We start from the raw sequence: 14738 nt of genomic DNA, 5'->3' as shown, positions 1-14738 counted from the left end.
TTCTACACGCATATGGATTTCAACAGCCAAATTGTTGCGGTTTATACACAGTTCTTGACCATTTAGAATGTCAAACAAATGCAGTTGTGTGTCACAGATAGAGAGGAGGCTTTTAAGATGTCTGATTTCTATTTGGGTCCAAATTGTTCAGCTAAAAAAAAAGGGCGATTTTTTTTTTTTTTTTTTTTTTTTTTTTTTTTTTTCAAAACCAAACAATGAATTTATTCTTAACATCTGGCTCAAATTAAACTTTGTATTGGTCATAGGGCTCGCTTAGAAACATAAGTGGACTGGGGAATAAGGGGAGGGGGGGGGTTAGCAAGGGGGAGATTATATAGATTGATTACATATTGTACAGTATGCGTAATTAGAACGTAGTGTTTTTATAAGACAGTTTTCTTTACAGTCAGGGATATACATTTGGGGCTTACGATGGCTGGAACCAATTATACAATCAGGTCATGTCCAGTTTGGGTCAGTGGATAAAATCATACAGGGTTTGATAGTTAAACAATTTAAAGCCATAGTGCGTAACTTTTGTTGGCGATGATAGTTGAGGAATTCTTGAGTTATTACAACAACAATGTCGGTGCATCTACATGAGGTAAAAGCCTTAAGTGATGGCACATGGATTTTATACCTTCTGCTGTACGTCCAGGTTTTTTCTTAGCAGTAGAATCAGCAAACTCTTCTTGGGATTTTTCTGAGGGGGAGAGAGAGGGGGGGGGGGGGCACCAGTTTGTAAACGCTGCCATACTGAGAAATACAGAGAGTTTTGTGCAGCTGATAATAAGCTGAGGCTTATTGACTTTGTGTCAACTCGTTTGGAGATGGCTTGAATGTAACCATAACATTCATTTATTTTGATATGTTGAAAAACGTACGCACTACAGCTTTAATTTGCAATCTTTCCCATTCGTTCTCACAAATATTTTTTAAAACATGTTGAAACCAAAATACAAAGCTATCTTCAGGTTATAATTTCTATGTGCTTTCCTGAAGAAAAAAAAACATCTGTGCAAGTTAGTTGGAAAATGATCTTAACATGATTTGTAGGCTCAGTCTGGTTGGAACCAGTTGCGTGCCCTTTGTGTTTCGATTGCCTCTGTACCCTTGTTTTAAAGTAATTAATCAAACCAATATAAATTTGAAAAAGTATAATTTTAAGGAGTTTTAACTTATATTTTAATACGCACTTTTCAAGCTTGCGTACAAGGTGCTTTTACAAAATTAAAAGATTCAGCAATGCAAGAATACATTGTAGGCAAAAGTTAAAACATTAAAATCAGAAAAATGTAAATGCACAATATAAAATACTATCATGAAAATACTAAAAGGACACGAAATAAAATAGAAAAATAGCAGTAGACATTTTTAAGGGTAGGCCGCACCCCCAGAACAATGGTAGTTTGAACACTGTATTATATTTCTACAGGCATGGAAATCTTGTTTGTGTCTCCTTTTTAAACGTTCTCTTTGTATTAACTTCACACAAATATGTTTTTGTTGTCGCAACTAGTTTGGCGAATGACTTGAATGTTGTTGACATGTGGCCCTCATTTGCAATGGCGTCGAGTATATATGGATTGTATAAATATAAAAAAAAAATATATATATATATATAAAAAATTATTATAAAGTTATTGAGCTGTGGAAAAGGGGTAGGATCAAATAAGTTTATACTTCTTCCTACTCCTTTTCAGGCATATCAATTCAATATGTTATTTGTTTATTTTGTTTATTTTTATTTGTGAAATCATTTGAACATATTTTTTATTGTATTTTCATGCTTTTAATTTTTCTTTTTTTGATGTCTGAAATAAAATTGAATCAATCAATCAAACATGTGAAAAAGTTACGCACTAGAGCTTTAAACACACAACAATGGCATACACTCTATAATATTTCTGCAGGCGTGGAAATCTTTCAACTGTCTTCTTTTCAACCGTTCTATCTACGGGAACTTTACACAAATGTTGTTTTTAGACTCGGGGACATTTAATTTCCTGCTGGTTTTCAAGTAGTTTGATTTCCGGCTCTCACTTGAAATATGTTATCCAACGAGGAAGTGTTTGTGCAGCTGAAGGGCCACAGGCAAGAGAACTGTTTTGATAGTCTGTAGACACACAAAACAGGTTAAAAAAAGACAGTGTTGTGCACATCCATGTTAAGTTGCTGGTACTTGAAACAAATTTACATTCAAAGTAAGATTAAGAAAAGTTGTAAGGTTGAAGGAAAGACAAATTGTCGGCCGAAGTGTGTGATTTTGCACTTTAACATTTTTCTTTTTCTTTATCTGAACAGAGTTTAAAGATGATATAATCTAATAAAGCTATTAATAATTATAAAAACATTTTCTTTTACAAAAAACTGACGATGAATTATATAAACATAGAGATTAACTGGAGCAGCATTTAATTATTATTATTTTTTTAAATAGTCATCAAAGAAATGTGTCAGTCATACAAACAGTAACATTCAAATGATATAGTTATGTAATCAGAAAGTATAGTGGATTGTTCTCCCCTGCTGTAATAAATATATTGGTCTTGTTAGATAATTTAAGAAAAGACAGAGAGAGAGAGACAGAGACAGAGAGAGAGAGAGAGAGACAGAGAGACAACCGGAGTAGCATTAGAAAAATTTTAAGAAATCCGAAAAATTCCCCAAAAAATAAATAGTACCGTAATCGTACAAATCACTCAGCCATAAAAATATGCAAAAAGTAAAATACAGTCGAAAGTCAAAGTCAAAATTATTTCTATAGCACATTTAAAAACAGCATCAGTTGACCAAAGTGCTGTTACAAGATACAATACAAAACAACATATAAGATACATGAGAAAAAAGTTAGGAGTGTCAAAGTCTCAACTTGTGTTAAAGGCCAATGCAACAAAAGTGAGTCTTCAGCAACGTTTTAAACTGTTCAACTTTACAGGGATCCAGGTTCTATTCATTCACACACAGTCGTACTGGTGGTGGCCGTGTGTGTGTGAAAGCGTGGTAAATCCATGCCCCCTTGCTGTGAGAATTTGTATTTTGGTTTTGTTACATAATTTGAGAAAAAGTCGGAGACACATCTGGCGAACAGGAAAAAAACATTGAAAGCAAAAAGCTGGTTCCGTTCCTAAGACTTGAGTCCGCTGGGTCTTAGCTAGAGGTCCTCACAGTGTGTTCTGCCAGAAACATCATAACACTTCATCTGTGTGTGTTTGTGTGTGTGTGTTTGTGTGTGTGTTGGTTTGCGTGTGTGTGTTAGGAGGCTCTCTGCGGACATAGAATATTCTTTTGTGTGTGTGTGTGTCAGCGTGAGTTAGCATCTGTGTGTGAACAAGAAAAAGCGTGTGTGTGTGTGTGTGTGTGTGTGTGTGTGTGAGAGCGAGCTAGAGAGTGTGTGCGTGTGTGAGCGAGAGAGTGCATGCGCGCGTATGTGTGTGTGTGAGTGTGCATCTGTGTGTGTGTGAACTGTTGAACTGAAGTTGGATAAGTGTCATGTTGGCGCCTATTGTCACAGAGCAGTTAGCCTGTGGCTCGGGCCCCATCTCCATCCCCGACGGTAACTATGTAACTCTTCACAGCTTAAAGGTGCAGTGTGTAATATGACATCATCAAGAAAGTTCTACAAAGTTCTAGAATGCAACACTCCCTGGGTAACCCCAATCCTTTCGAATAATAACAGAAGCTACAGTGGCCCTCAAGGACAAGAACAATTCTAAATTTTAAACAATGCACCTGATGACATTCCAACTATGACACTTTCAAGATGGCGGCACTAGGCCTTGGTCCAAAATATGCAGAAATATGGACATATATGAGACCCTTTCTAAGGGAAAAAATAATAATGAAAAAAAAAAAATTCAGCTATTATGCACTAAATTAAATGTACTTATGGATATTATAATTACTTTCTACAAAATCTGCTAGGAAATAAAACCCAAAATTCTACACACTGCAGGTTTATTAAGGGCATTATCCAGAAATAGCGGACAGTAGAATGCTTTGAGTGATTGACCAATCAGGACACAGCATTTATCAATGCCGTGTAAAGGAAGTGAAGAACCCCCTTCAATAAATATGTATTGGGTATGAAAAACTCCTTTCAGCAAAGAGGTGTGTGCTAAATATTTATAAATGTCCTTTTTTAATTCCTATAATTTATTGTTCTTTCTAAGCTGCTGAGTCCATTGTTTTGCACAAATTAGATGTTGTTGTAATTTTAATATGCAAGGAAAGAATAACGTAATGTATAGTAGAACAGTAAAATCAGAAAAAGCAGGAGGAAAAAATTAAAATGTCAAGGCAGTACTGTGTATTAAAAGTCTTTCTAAATAAATAGGTTCTCAGGTTAGATTTAAAATGAGCTGCATCTGTGATAGTGCAAATGTCGAATAGGGGGATGGATGGATAGATAGATGGATGGATGGATGGATGGATGGATATGAAATGATCTACGTATGATATTTCAAACAACCCCTGACATTTGTACAGTGAATGTCAGGGGGTAACATGTTCCAGAGTTGTGTGCGTGTGTGTGGGTGTGTGTGAAATAAGTTGCTTGGATGAACTCAGTGACCCGTTGTGTTCGCGAAGACTTAAAATCTGGGCCAAAATATGCAGGGGCCAAGACATTAATGGTCCTGAAGGACAAACATGTAAATCTTTAAAATCGATTTTAAAAAAATGAACTGGGAGCGATTGGAGAGAGTAAAGAATATAGAGAATGGTTTGTCAATTTTCTCTTTTCAAAATTACAATATCCCCTCACACATAAATATTAAATAAAGTACATTATATCAGTTTTTCAAATTTTACGTTTTATTCGTCAAATGTAGATTGACATACGGTCAACCAGTTTAATCGAGATATTGGTGTGAAAGCGACCTTACATGAACTTCATACCAACCTTTTACGAGGACACACTTCAAAGCCTTACCGGGGCTTTGTAAAGGGGGCAAAGTCGTCACTGAACTTTGCCCCAAAAATGTCTGGCAAAAGACCCAATCACGTATTTGGATTTCCTTCCTTTGTTAACTATGTTTACCCTATGGGACGCATGCAGAGGTTAGAAAGTTCCAGCCATAGTTAAGACGTTGATTGACAGCTTGAAAACTAACTGTGCCAAAGATTTATTATTTTTCTGTTCCCGAACTTCTGACACTTTCTACCTGCTATATGGAGACCAAGACATTATGCAATACGACCAGAAAAGCACTGATAGTGCTAGAGATAAGTCAATGTGTGTGTTGTAAATGTTCACATAGTCACACGTTATTATACTCTAGCCATATCTAATTTTTTGTCCGTTAACTTTTTGTCAAAAACCATTACAAGCGAGTGTAACTTTAAAAAAAAAAGAACGATATTTTTGGCATTTTTGCTTCTTATTTGACAGATTTCGTAGAGACAGAGATGAAATGGGGCAGAGAGGGGAAGACATGCAGAGAACTGACCCGGACGGGATTGCAAACCCGGGTTTGCTGCAGGGCCGGGTTCCGGGGGGGAACTTTTTTGCTAATTAGTGTATTTTTCTCCTTGAAATTTGGGCATTTTCAGGCGTTTTTTGGCTGCAACTTCAGCCCTGAATCGCAACAAATCTATCAAACTATAGCTGTGAAAAGCGTTTACCTAGAATGAACTCAGAGGGACACACATCAAAGCCTTACCACTGCTTTGTAAAGGTGGCAAAGTAGTCAGTAAAATGTCTCCCCCAAAGACCCAATCACGTATTCGGATTTCCTTCTTTTGTTAACTATGTTTTTCCGATACGTACAAAGTTCCAGCGGTTAGTTAAGACGCTGATTGGCGCAGCTTGAAAACAATTTTTCTTGCAACCAAACTTTTGACACCTTCTAACTGCTATCAGGAGACCAAGACATTATGCAATACGACCATCAAAACAGCTGATAGTGATCAGTCAATGTGTGTTAAATGTTCACACAGACACAAGTTATAATACTCTGATGTGGACATATCTCACTTTTCCAGCGTTAACTTGTTGTCAAAAACCATTACAAGCGAGTGTAACTTTTTTTTTTTTTTTTTTTTGGCATTTTTGGCATTTTTGCTTCTTATTTGACAGATTTCGTAGAGACAGAGATGAAATGGGGCAGAGAGGGGAAGACATGCAGAGAACTGACCCGGACTGGATTGCAAACCCGGGTTTGCTGCAGTGCCGGGTCCCGGGGGGGAACTTTTTTGCAAATTAGTGGATTTTTTCCTTGAAATTCGGGCATTTTCAGGCGCTTTTGACCGCAACTTCAGCCCTGTATCGCAACGAAGCTATCAAACTATAGCTGTGAAAAGCGTTTACCTAATATGAACTCATAAGGACACACATCAAAGCCTTACCACTGCTTTGTAAAGGTGGCAAAGTCGTCAGTAAAATGTCTCCCCCAAAGACCCAATCACGTATTCGGATTTCCTTCTTTTGTTAACTATGTTTTTCCAATAAGTACAAAGTTCCAGCGGTTAGTCAAGACGCTGATTGGCGCAGCTTAAAAAACAATTCTGTACCCAAACTTGACACTTTCTAAATGAATGGAGACCAAGACATTATTAGGGGGGAACCTTTTCGCGAAATAGTGGATTTTTATCCTCGAAATTTGGGCGTTTTTTGGCTGCAGCTTCAGCCCTGAATCACGTCGAATCTATCAAACTATAGATGTGAAAAGCAAACTTACTATGAACTTCCTCCAACCTTTTATACGAGGACACACATCAAAGCCTTACCGCTGCTTTGTGAAGGGGGCAAAGTCGTCACTGTATTGTATTATGCCCCAAAATCTCTCCCCAAAGACCCAATCACGTATCCGGAATTCCGCCTTTTGTTTACTATGTCTTTCCTAAACGTATAAAGTTCCTGCGATTTAGTTAAGAAGTTGATTGTCACAGCTTGAAAACTAACTGTGCCTCAAGATTTACTTTTTTTTTTTGTGTTCCCATATTTTGACACTTAACTTTGATGTGTATTTTTTTTTTCTTTCTTCTTCCAGCTCACAGGAGTTCCTCTAAACGTTTCCATCCGCCTTCAACTCAACCTCTTCATGAAAACGGTTTCAGGAATTACGTAAGAGAAGAATTTATTCCCCCGAACGATTATCGTGTCAGTAGGATATTTCCTCTATTGTGTGTCCATTGTTTAGCGGGGGGACAGACAGGCTTTTGGGATTGTTCTGCTAACTGTTCTCAGCGTGAGATTCCCTGTTGAAGTAAATTGTTTTTTCCCCTTTGCAGAGAAACTGGCAAGATCGCTGACGTGGTGATGCCAATGATCTGGTTCGAGGAGGTAGGAAAAAAACTGAACACACACACACACACACACAGAGACACACAGAGACACACACACACACACACACACACACACACACACACACACTCACACTCACACTCACACTCACACTCACACACTCACATTGAGGCAAAAAACAAACCAACAGCCATTATTGAAATATCTCAGTAATTGAGCTTTAAATACTGTGGTCTGGACAGGGGACTTCTAGCACACAAACACATGCACACAGAAAAGCACGCACACGCACTCACGCACACATACAAACAGAAAAACAAACTCACACACACACACACACACACACACACACACACACACACACATGCATAATCATATGCATATAGACATGCATGCTAACACGCACACCACAAACAAATGCACATACGTACAAATGAACGCACATACAAAGACACTCACTCAATCATGCTCTTGAACAGACACACACACGCACGCACACACACGAGTCACATTGAGGCACTTCTGGCAAAAGCAAAGCAGTTAGATGTTGAAAAAGTGCCAGTATTGTGCTTCTCATGCTGTGAACGGTGGTTGTTCAGATCCCAAAGCACTCTTCAGTATTAAGATGTATATTCCCCCGAAACGCTTGGCTAGAGTTTTAACGACCTGTCATCGTTGGCGAAACAAAATGTTCTACCAATTCAGGCCTCAAACTCCCACATGGAAGACATAAAATAACATCTGTACCAAATGACATAATACGTCACCCAATAAATTTTTTTTTTGTCATTGGTAATATATTGGAAATTAAAAAAATATGTAGGTATGTGTTAAAGGTGCAGTGTGTAATATGACATCATCAAGAAAGTTCTACAAAGTTCTAGAATGCAACTCTCCCTGGGTAACCCCAACCCTTTCGAATAATAACAGAAGCTACAGTGGCCTTCAAGAACAATTCAAAATTTTAAACAATGCACCTGATGACATTCCAACTATGACACTTTCCAGATGGCGGCACTAGGCCTTGGTCCAAAATATGGACATATATGAGACCTTTCTAAGGAAAAAAATAATAATAAAAAAAAAAAAATTCAGCTATTATGCACTAAATTAAATGTACTTCTGGATATTATAATTACTTTCTACAAAATCTGCTAGGAAATAAATCCCAAAATTCTACACACTGCAGGTTTAAAGAAAAGTTGTGACAGTAGTCTGACATTATTATCTCAATATTGAGCAAATGGCAATGAGAGAAATTACAGTATTTTATTTTATATGTCTTCTTAGTTTGAGACTTTTGGCCTTTTATGTCATTATGTTGGGATTTAAGGGTTAGCTAACGGAAAAATGTTAAGAAAATAAAATGCTGTTTTTTCAATATTGCATGACAATTAACTCATTAAAACAGTAATACTAGCTTTCTTTTCTCAAGTTCTCTACACTAGATACTAGACTAGATAATTTACTTGGGATTCAAGATTTAATTTAATATTAAAGTAATAAGGGAAAACGAACCTATTGTTTTTTTTTTATATCACGGTATAACTGAATTAAACTAATTGCATGCACGGCTGTTCTCAGCTCCCAAAGTAATAATAACCTTAGTCTACAAAGGTTCAAAGTTCAAATGTGCTTTTTGTCCTTTTTTTGTGTACTTACACAGTACACACATTTACAACTAAATATTGTCCCTTATGTTTAATACAGTGCAAAACGGACTATAAACGGAAGAAAAATCCAATGTTAATAATACGCAGCCTAGGCTCTGTAAACTGGCCCACCGTAGCTAGCAACAAATCAAATCAAATCAAATCAGTTTTATTTGTATAGCCCAAAATCACAAATACATTTGTCTCAGTGGGCTTTACATTCCATACAATATGATATATGATATGATACAATATGATACAATATGACACCCTGCCCTTACACCCTTAGCTCGGCTGAGAAAAAACTCCCAGTAAAAAACCTTTACCGGGAATAAAAAAAAATTGAAGAAATCTCAGGAAAAGTTGACAGAGTAAGGGATCCCTCTCCCAGGACGGACATACTGCAATAGATGTCATAAGTAGAGAAATGAATCATGCCCGTTTACAGAGCGTTGGCTGTGAATTTACACTGGATCTTTTTTTTTAGTGCACACAGTACGGCCAGGTAGCGGATCGTGAGGAGATATTCACTGATTTTGTCAAAGTGATTTTGACAACAAGCATTCTCCAGAATCGCTGACTAGACCTTCTAAAATTGCATTGCTCTTATATCTTGTACAGCACTGTCTTTGGTCAACTCCGATTATTTTTGTTGAAGACTTTTTTGTTTCTATTTTAACCTGCAATTTTTATTTTATTTGCTTCTTTTATTCGCTTTTAAATGTTTTATAATGTGTTTTATGTATTCTAATCTTGCCCCTGTAAAGCACTTTGAGTGGCCTTGTGTCTGAATTGTGCTATATAAATAAACTTGCCTTGCCTTGCCTTATCTGTGCTAATTTTATACTTTTTAAATCCCCCCCCTCCCCCCGCTTTCTCAGAGTGGATATATAGACGGGCCGATTCTGGACACCTTTCACACTAACCTGGTGGTCCTGCCTATGATAATGGAGGTCATGCAGTATGGCTTCATCGCTCTCGGGATTCTCACGTTAATAATCGCCGTTCTGGTGCATCACAGAGTCAAGGTAAGGCTTCAGGCTATTGCTATGTCATTTGGCTAGTACCCCTTTCCCACCTAAAATGGGCCTTGTTGACTTGGGTTTTATTTAACGTGGGTCGATCCGCTAAAAATAGTCGACTGGCTACTTTTTTACAGCAAGTAGACCCGGGTTTTGATTAGACAGCAGTGCAGAGAAGTACAGACAGACAGACAGAGATGTTATAGTTTTGTTTTTTAACTTCATCACTGACATTATAAGACTAATTTTATCCGGCCTACTGTCTAGAAGTTTTTTTTTTTTTTTTTTTACTTGTGCTTCTCACCACCAAAAACAAAACAAACATTCTACACACTTAAAAAAGTGCCAGAATTTTAACCCAACAATGTATTTACAAAAACAGCCCAGCACTTTTTAGAGTGTATGATGCGTCTCATGTAAATAAATAGGCTATTGTTAACCGAGGGGAGGAACAACTTGTGTCTACTGCAGGGTCAATCAACCCGGGTCTAAATGCTGGGCGTTACCATTAAGCTGGATCTTAGCAGGTTTTTAAACAGGTTTTTTTGGCCAGTGGAAAAGGGGTACAAGGCTTTTTATTGTTAACCGCATGTTGCATGTCTCACTCTAAGGCATGTTCTCACACAGACACGGAGGAAAAGGACGAAAGGAGGCCGCAACCAACACCCTCTAGTTGATAACGGAACCGAAAAAAAATGTGATCGCTAATAATATTAAAATAATAATAAATTGCATTTATATTTATGGTCTGTTGATGCAATGTCCATTTCATTGCCATACACCGTTCCTTTGCATTAAAGCCGATGTGACATTATTTTCTACAATGAAAATGTAGGTATATTTTCAGAATAAAAGCACTTATATTATAAAATTGTTGAGAACTGACGTCATAAATTTTTTTTAAAGGTTCCAAAAATTAAAAGTATATATATACAGTATCTCACAAAAGTGAGTACACCCCTAACATTTCTTCAAATATTTCATTATATCTTTCCATGCGACAACACTGAATAAATGACACTTTGATACAATGTCAAGTAGTCAGTGTACAGCTTGTATAACAGTGTAAATTTACTGTCCCCTCAAAATAACTCGACACACAGCCATTAATGTCTAAACTGCTGGCAACAAAAGTGAGTACACCCCTAAGAAAAAATTTCCAAATTGGGCCCAAAGTGTCAATATTTTGTTTTGCCATCATTATTTTCCAGCACTGCCTTAACCCTCTTGGGCATGTAGTTCACTAGAGCTTCACAGGTTGCAACTGGAACCCTCTTCTACCCATTCATGACGACATCAAGGAGCTGGTGGATATTAGAGTCCTTGCGCTCCTCCATCTCCCATTTGAGGATGCCCCAAAGATGCTCAATAGGGTTTAAGACTGGAGACATGCTTGGCCAGTCCATAACCTTTACCCTCAGCTTCTTTAGCAAGCCAGTGGTCGTTCGGAGGGGTGTTTGGGGTCGTTATCATGTTGCAGTACTGCCCTGCGGCCCAGTTTATGAAGGGAGGGGATCATGCTCTGCTTCAGTATGTCACAGTACATGTTAGAATTCAATGAACTGTAGATCCCCAGTGCTGGCAGCACTCATGCAGCCCCAGACCATGACACTCCAACCACCATGCTTGACTCTAGGCAAGACACACTTGTCTTTGTACTCCTCACCTGGTTGCCGCTCCACACTCTTAACACCATCTGAACCAAATAAATGTATTTTGGTCTCATCAGACCACAGGACATGGTTGCAGTAATCCATGTCCGTAGTCTGTTTGTCTTCAGCAAACTTTTTGTGGGGTTTCTTGTGCATCATCTTTAGAATAGGCTTCCTTCTGGTATGACAGCCATGCAGACCAGTATGATGCAGAGTGCGGCGTATGGTATGAGCACTGACAGGTTGACCCCCCACCCCTTCAAGCCCTTCAGCAATGCTGGCAGCACTCATACGTCTATTTTCCAAAGCCAACCTCTGTGTACGACGCTGACCATGTGCACTCAAACTTCGTAAACTGGGCCGTAGGGTGGTATTGCAACATGATAACGACCCCAAACACACCTCCAAGACGACCAGTGGCTTGCTAAAAAAGCTGAGGGTAAAGGTTATGGCCTGGCCAAGCATGTCTCCAGACCTAAACCCTATTGAGCATCTTTGGGGCATCCTCAAACGGAAGGTGGAGGAGCGCAAGGTCTTTAATATCCACCAGCTCTGTGATGCTGTCATAAATGGATGGAAGAGGGTTCCAGTTGCAACCTGTGAAGCTCTAGTGAACTCCATGCCCAAGAGGGTTAAGGCAGTGCTGGAAAATAATGGTGGCCACACAAAATATTGACACTTTGGGCCCAATTTGTACATTTTTTCTAAGTGTACTCACTTTTGTTGCCAGCAGTTTAGACATTAATGGCTGTGGGTCGAGTTATTTTGAGGGGACAGTAAATTTACACTGTTATACAAGCTGTACACTGACTACTTTACATTGTATCAAAGTGTAATTTATTCAGTGTTGTCCCATGGAAAGATATAAAGAAAAATGTGAAGAAATGTGAGGGGTGTACTCACTTTTGTGAGATACTGTATATATATATATTTTTTATGAATTTAAATGGCCGTTGGTAGGAAAAAAGTGGCCTTATCAATTTTTTTAAATATTGTGAATTTTAAACATTTGGATTTTGATGTTTTGTGTTTGCAGAAGTCTCGTAGAAATGCTTCAATGTATCCCACCGTGTTCGAAAACCCCGGGGTTTGTAACAACCATGAACGATAAACGAAATCATGTTTCAATCAAAACCAAGACGAAAATCACACAAATACAAATGATTATGACAGAAAACTTGATCACCATTTGATTCTGAACGTACGCTATCGGCTTGATTTTTCAATGTAAAGTTGATTTTTTTTTTTTATTCATTTTATTATTATCAAATCAGTGCATTAAATATATTTGCAATAATATATGTTAATTCTAAATTTGGGAGTTTTTTTTATGGAGATGTCATTTATAAGTTTTAACCAAAAAAGTTTTCTTTAAAAAGGTTTGACAGGTGACATCCTTTTATCTAATCTATTTAGGATTTAAAGGTGCTACGAGGAACTTTTAAATATTTCTGAAACGGTCTAATTTTTCCTCTGATGATCATTAATGACATGTAACAGCAAACGAGACCATCAGTGCAGTTTGTATTAATAGAGCAAAGGCATTAAGAAAACTATATAAAAATAGCATTCTTTACATTGATGGTCTCTTTTGATGTTACAGGGTATTTTCGATCATCAGAGGAACAATGAGACTGTTTCAGAAAAATTTAAAAGTTACTCGTAGGAGGCTTAATAATATACCAGATATTTATTTAGCTTTGTAGGAGCTATACTTTGAGACTATCCATACATCCTTTTACTGGACCCAATATTTCACTGAATTAACCAATGGCACGTCCTAAATTAACTGCATGGTCGCTACAATCAAGTCCAGGAGTGACTCCTTGCATGAATTCTAATCTCTCTATAAATCTCCCAATCTAAAATAGAACCTGCTGGTTTCACTTGAAGAACAAATGCTGCATTCATGTGCTCCTCGGATGGTAGGAGTTTCCAAGTTTGGGAGGGATTTTTTATTTCCGACTTCGGTGTGTTCACTTGCTGTTATAAAGTGGGAATTTTGTTACAACAACAACAAACAACATGGATGCTACAGTTTAAAAAAAAAAAGATAGTAAAGATAATTTTTTGGCATTTCTATGCTTTATTAGATATTTTTTTTTAGTAACTGCTAGTAAAATACAAGTCAAAGGTTTTTTGGGGCATTTTTATGCTATATTAGATTTTATTTTTATTTTTTGGGAGAGACAGAGATGAAATGGGTCTGAGAGGGACATGCAGAGAACGACCCGGGTCTGCTGTGACGAGGACTGAGCCTCTATGGGGAATGCTAATACATATAAAATATTGCTTAAGCTATCGTACTGGACTTGTTATTAAAGGCAATAGACAATTCTAACATTAATAAATAGCTTTTCCAACTAGTTTAGGTCACTCTTTGTGTACAAAAACTAACTGTTATACCATATTATAAATGATATTTCAGCAAAGACTCGATAGCATATGCAATACATGAATTGATAAAAAGTTTCTTACCATTTAACTAAACATCTATTTTTGCCACCCATGTTGACAGCAAGTCAGCAAGTCTATAGCACCAAAATCTTTTTTTCGAACTTGAGCAGTTGTACATTTAAACACTTGGAAACTTGTCTTTCCAATGTTTCTGACAGCACATGAATGCAGCATAAGTGAATCAAGCCAGCAGTGAATTAGTGTTCTGTACTGTTCCCTTATTGGCTGATGTGTGAGACACTGTGGTCGCTTTTATAGGCGTCCGACAAAGAGCCGGTAAAGAGCTCACTTGACCATGAAACTAAGAAGAAAATGTATCCTGAATAATTTAGGTGGGTTACACACACACACTTAACACACACACACACACTTAACACACACACACATATACAGACAGACAGACAGACACACACACACACAAACACACATACAGACACACACACACACAGACACACATACGCACGCACGCACACACACACACACACACACACACACTCACGCACTCACGCACTGCTTTAATTTTTTTAATATTTTTCACACCACATGAATGACTCATGTTTGTATTTTTCATGATGCCTGATTTATGTTCATGCCCTGTTTCAAACTCAACAGTTTTTTGTAATGTTTTTAAAGATGCACTGTGTAACTTTGTGTGTGTGTCCGAAGTGAAACATTTTCTAAGGTATGTTCTCATAACCGGATAAATAAA

General features: G+C 37.6%; 1 protein-coding gene across 3 annotated transcripts in view; it reads left to right on the top strand.

Annotated features, from left to right (window-relative positions):
- The window catches only part of scarb1 (scavenger receptor class B, member 1), a 36197-nt gene that overhangs the window by 17499 nt on the left and 3960 nt on the right, over positions 1–14738 (top strand). For all 3 annotated transcript variants that reach the window (XR_013845325.1, XM_080046420.1, XM_080046419.1), the window contains exons 9-12: positions 6993–7066; positions 7234–7285; positions 9780–9926; positions 14288–14361. Coding sequence is in view for 2 of the 3 variants with exons in the window: in XM_080046420.1 (XP_079902546.1) it covers positions 6993–7066; positions 7234–7285; positions 9780–9926; positions 14288–14356 (342 nt within the window). In the remaining variant the exon portion in view is untranslated. The remainder of the gene's footprint in view (positions 1–6992; positions 7067–7233; positions 7286–9779; positions 9927–14287; positions 14362–14738) is intronic.

This window comes from Ammodytes marinus (genome assembly GCF_949987685.1).
Source record: "Ammodytes marinus genome assembly, chromosome: 18".
Lineage (NCBI taxonomy): Eukaryota > Metazoa > Chordata > Actinopteri > Uranoscopiformes > Ammodytidae > Ammodytes > Ammodytes marinus.
Note: the sequence above shows the minus strand (reverse complement) of the source record. Positions and strands in the feature narration are given on the sequence as shown.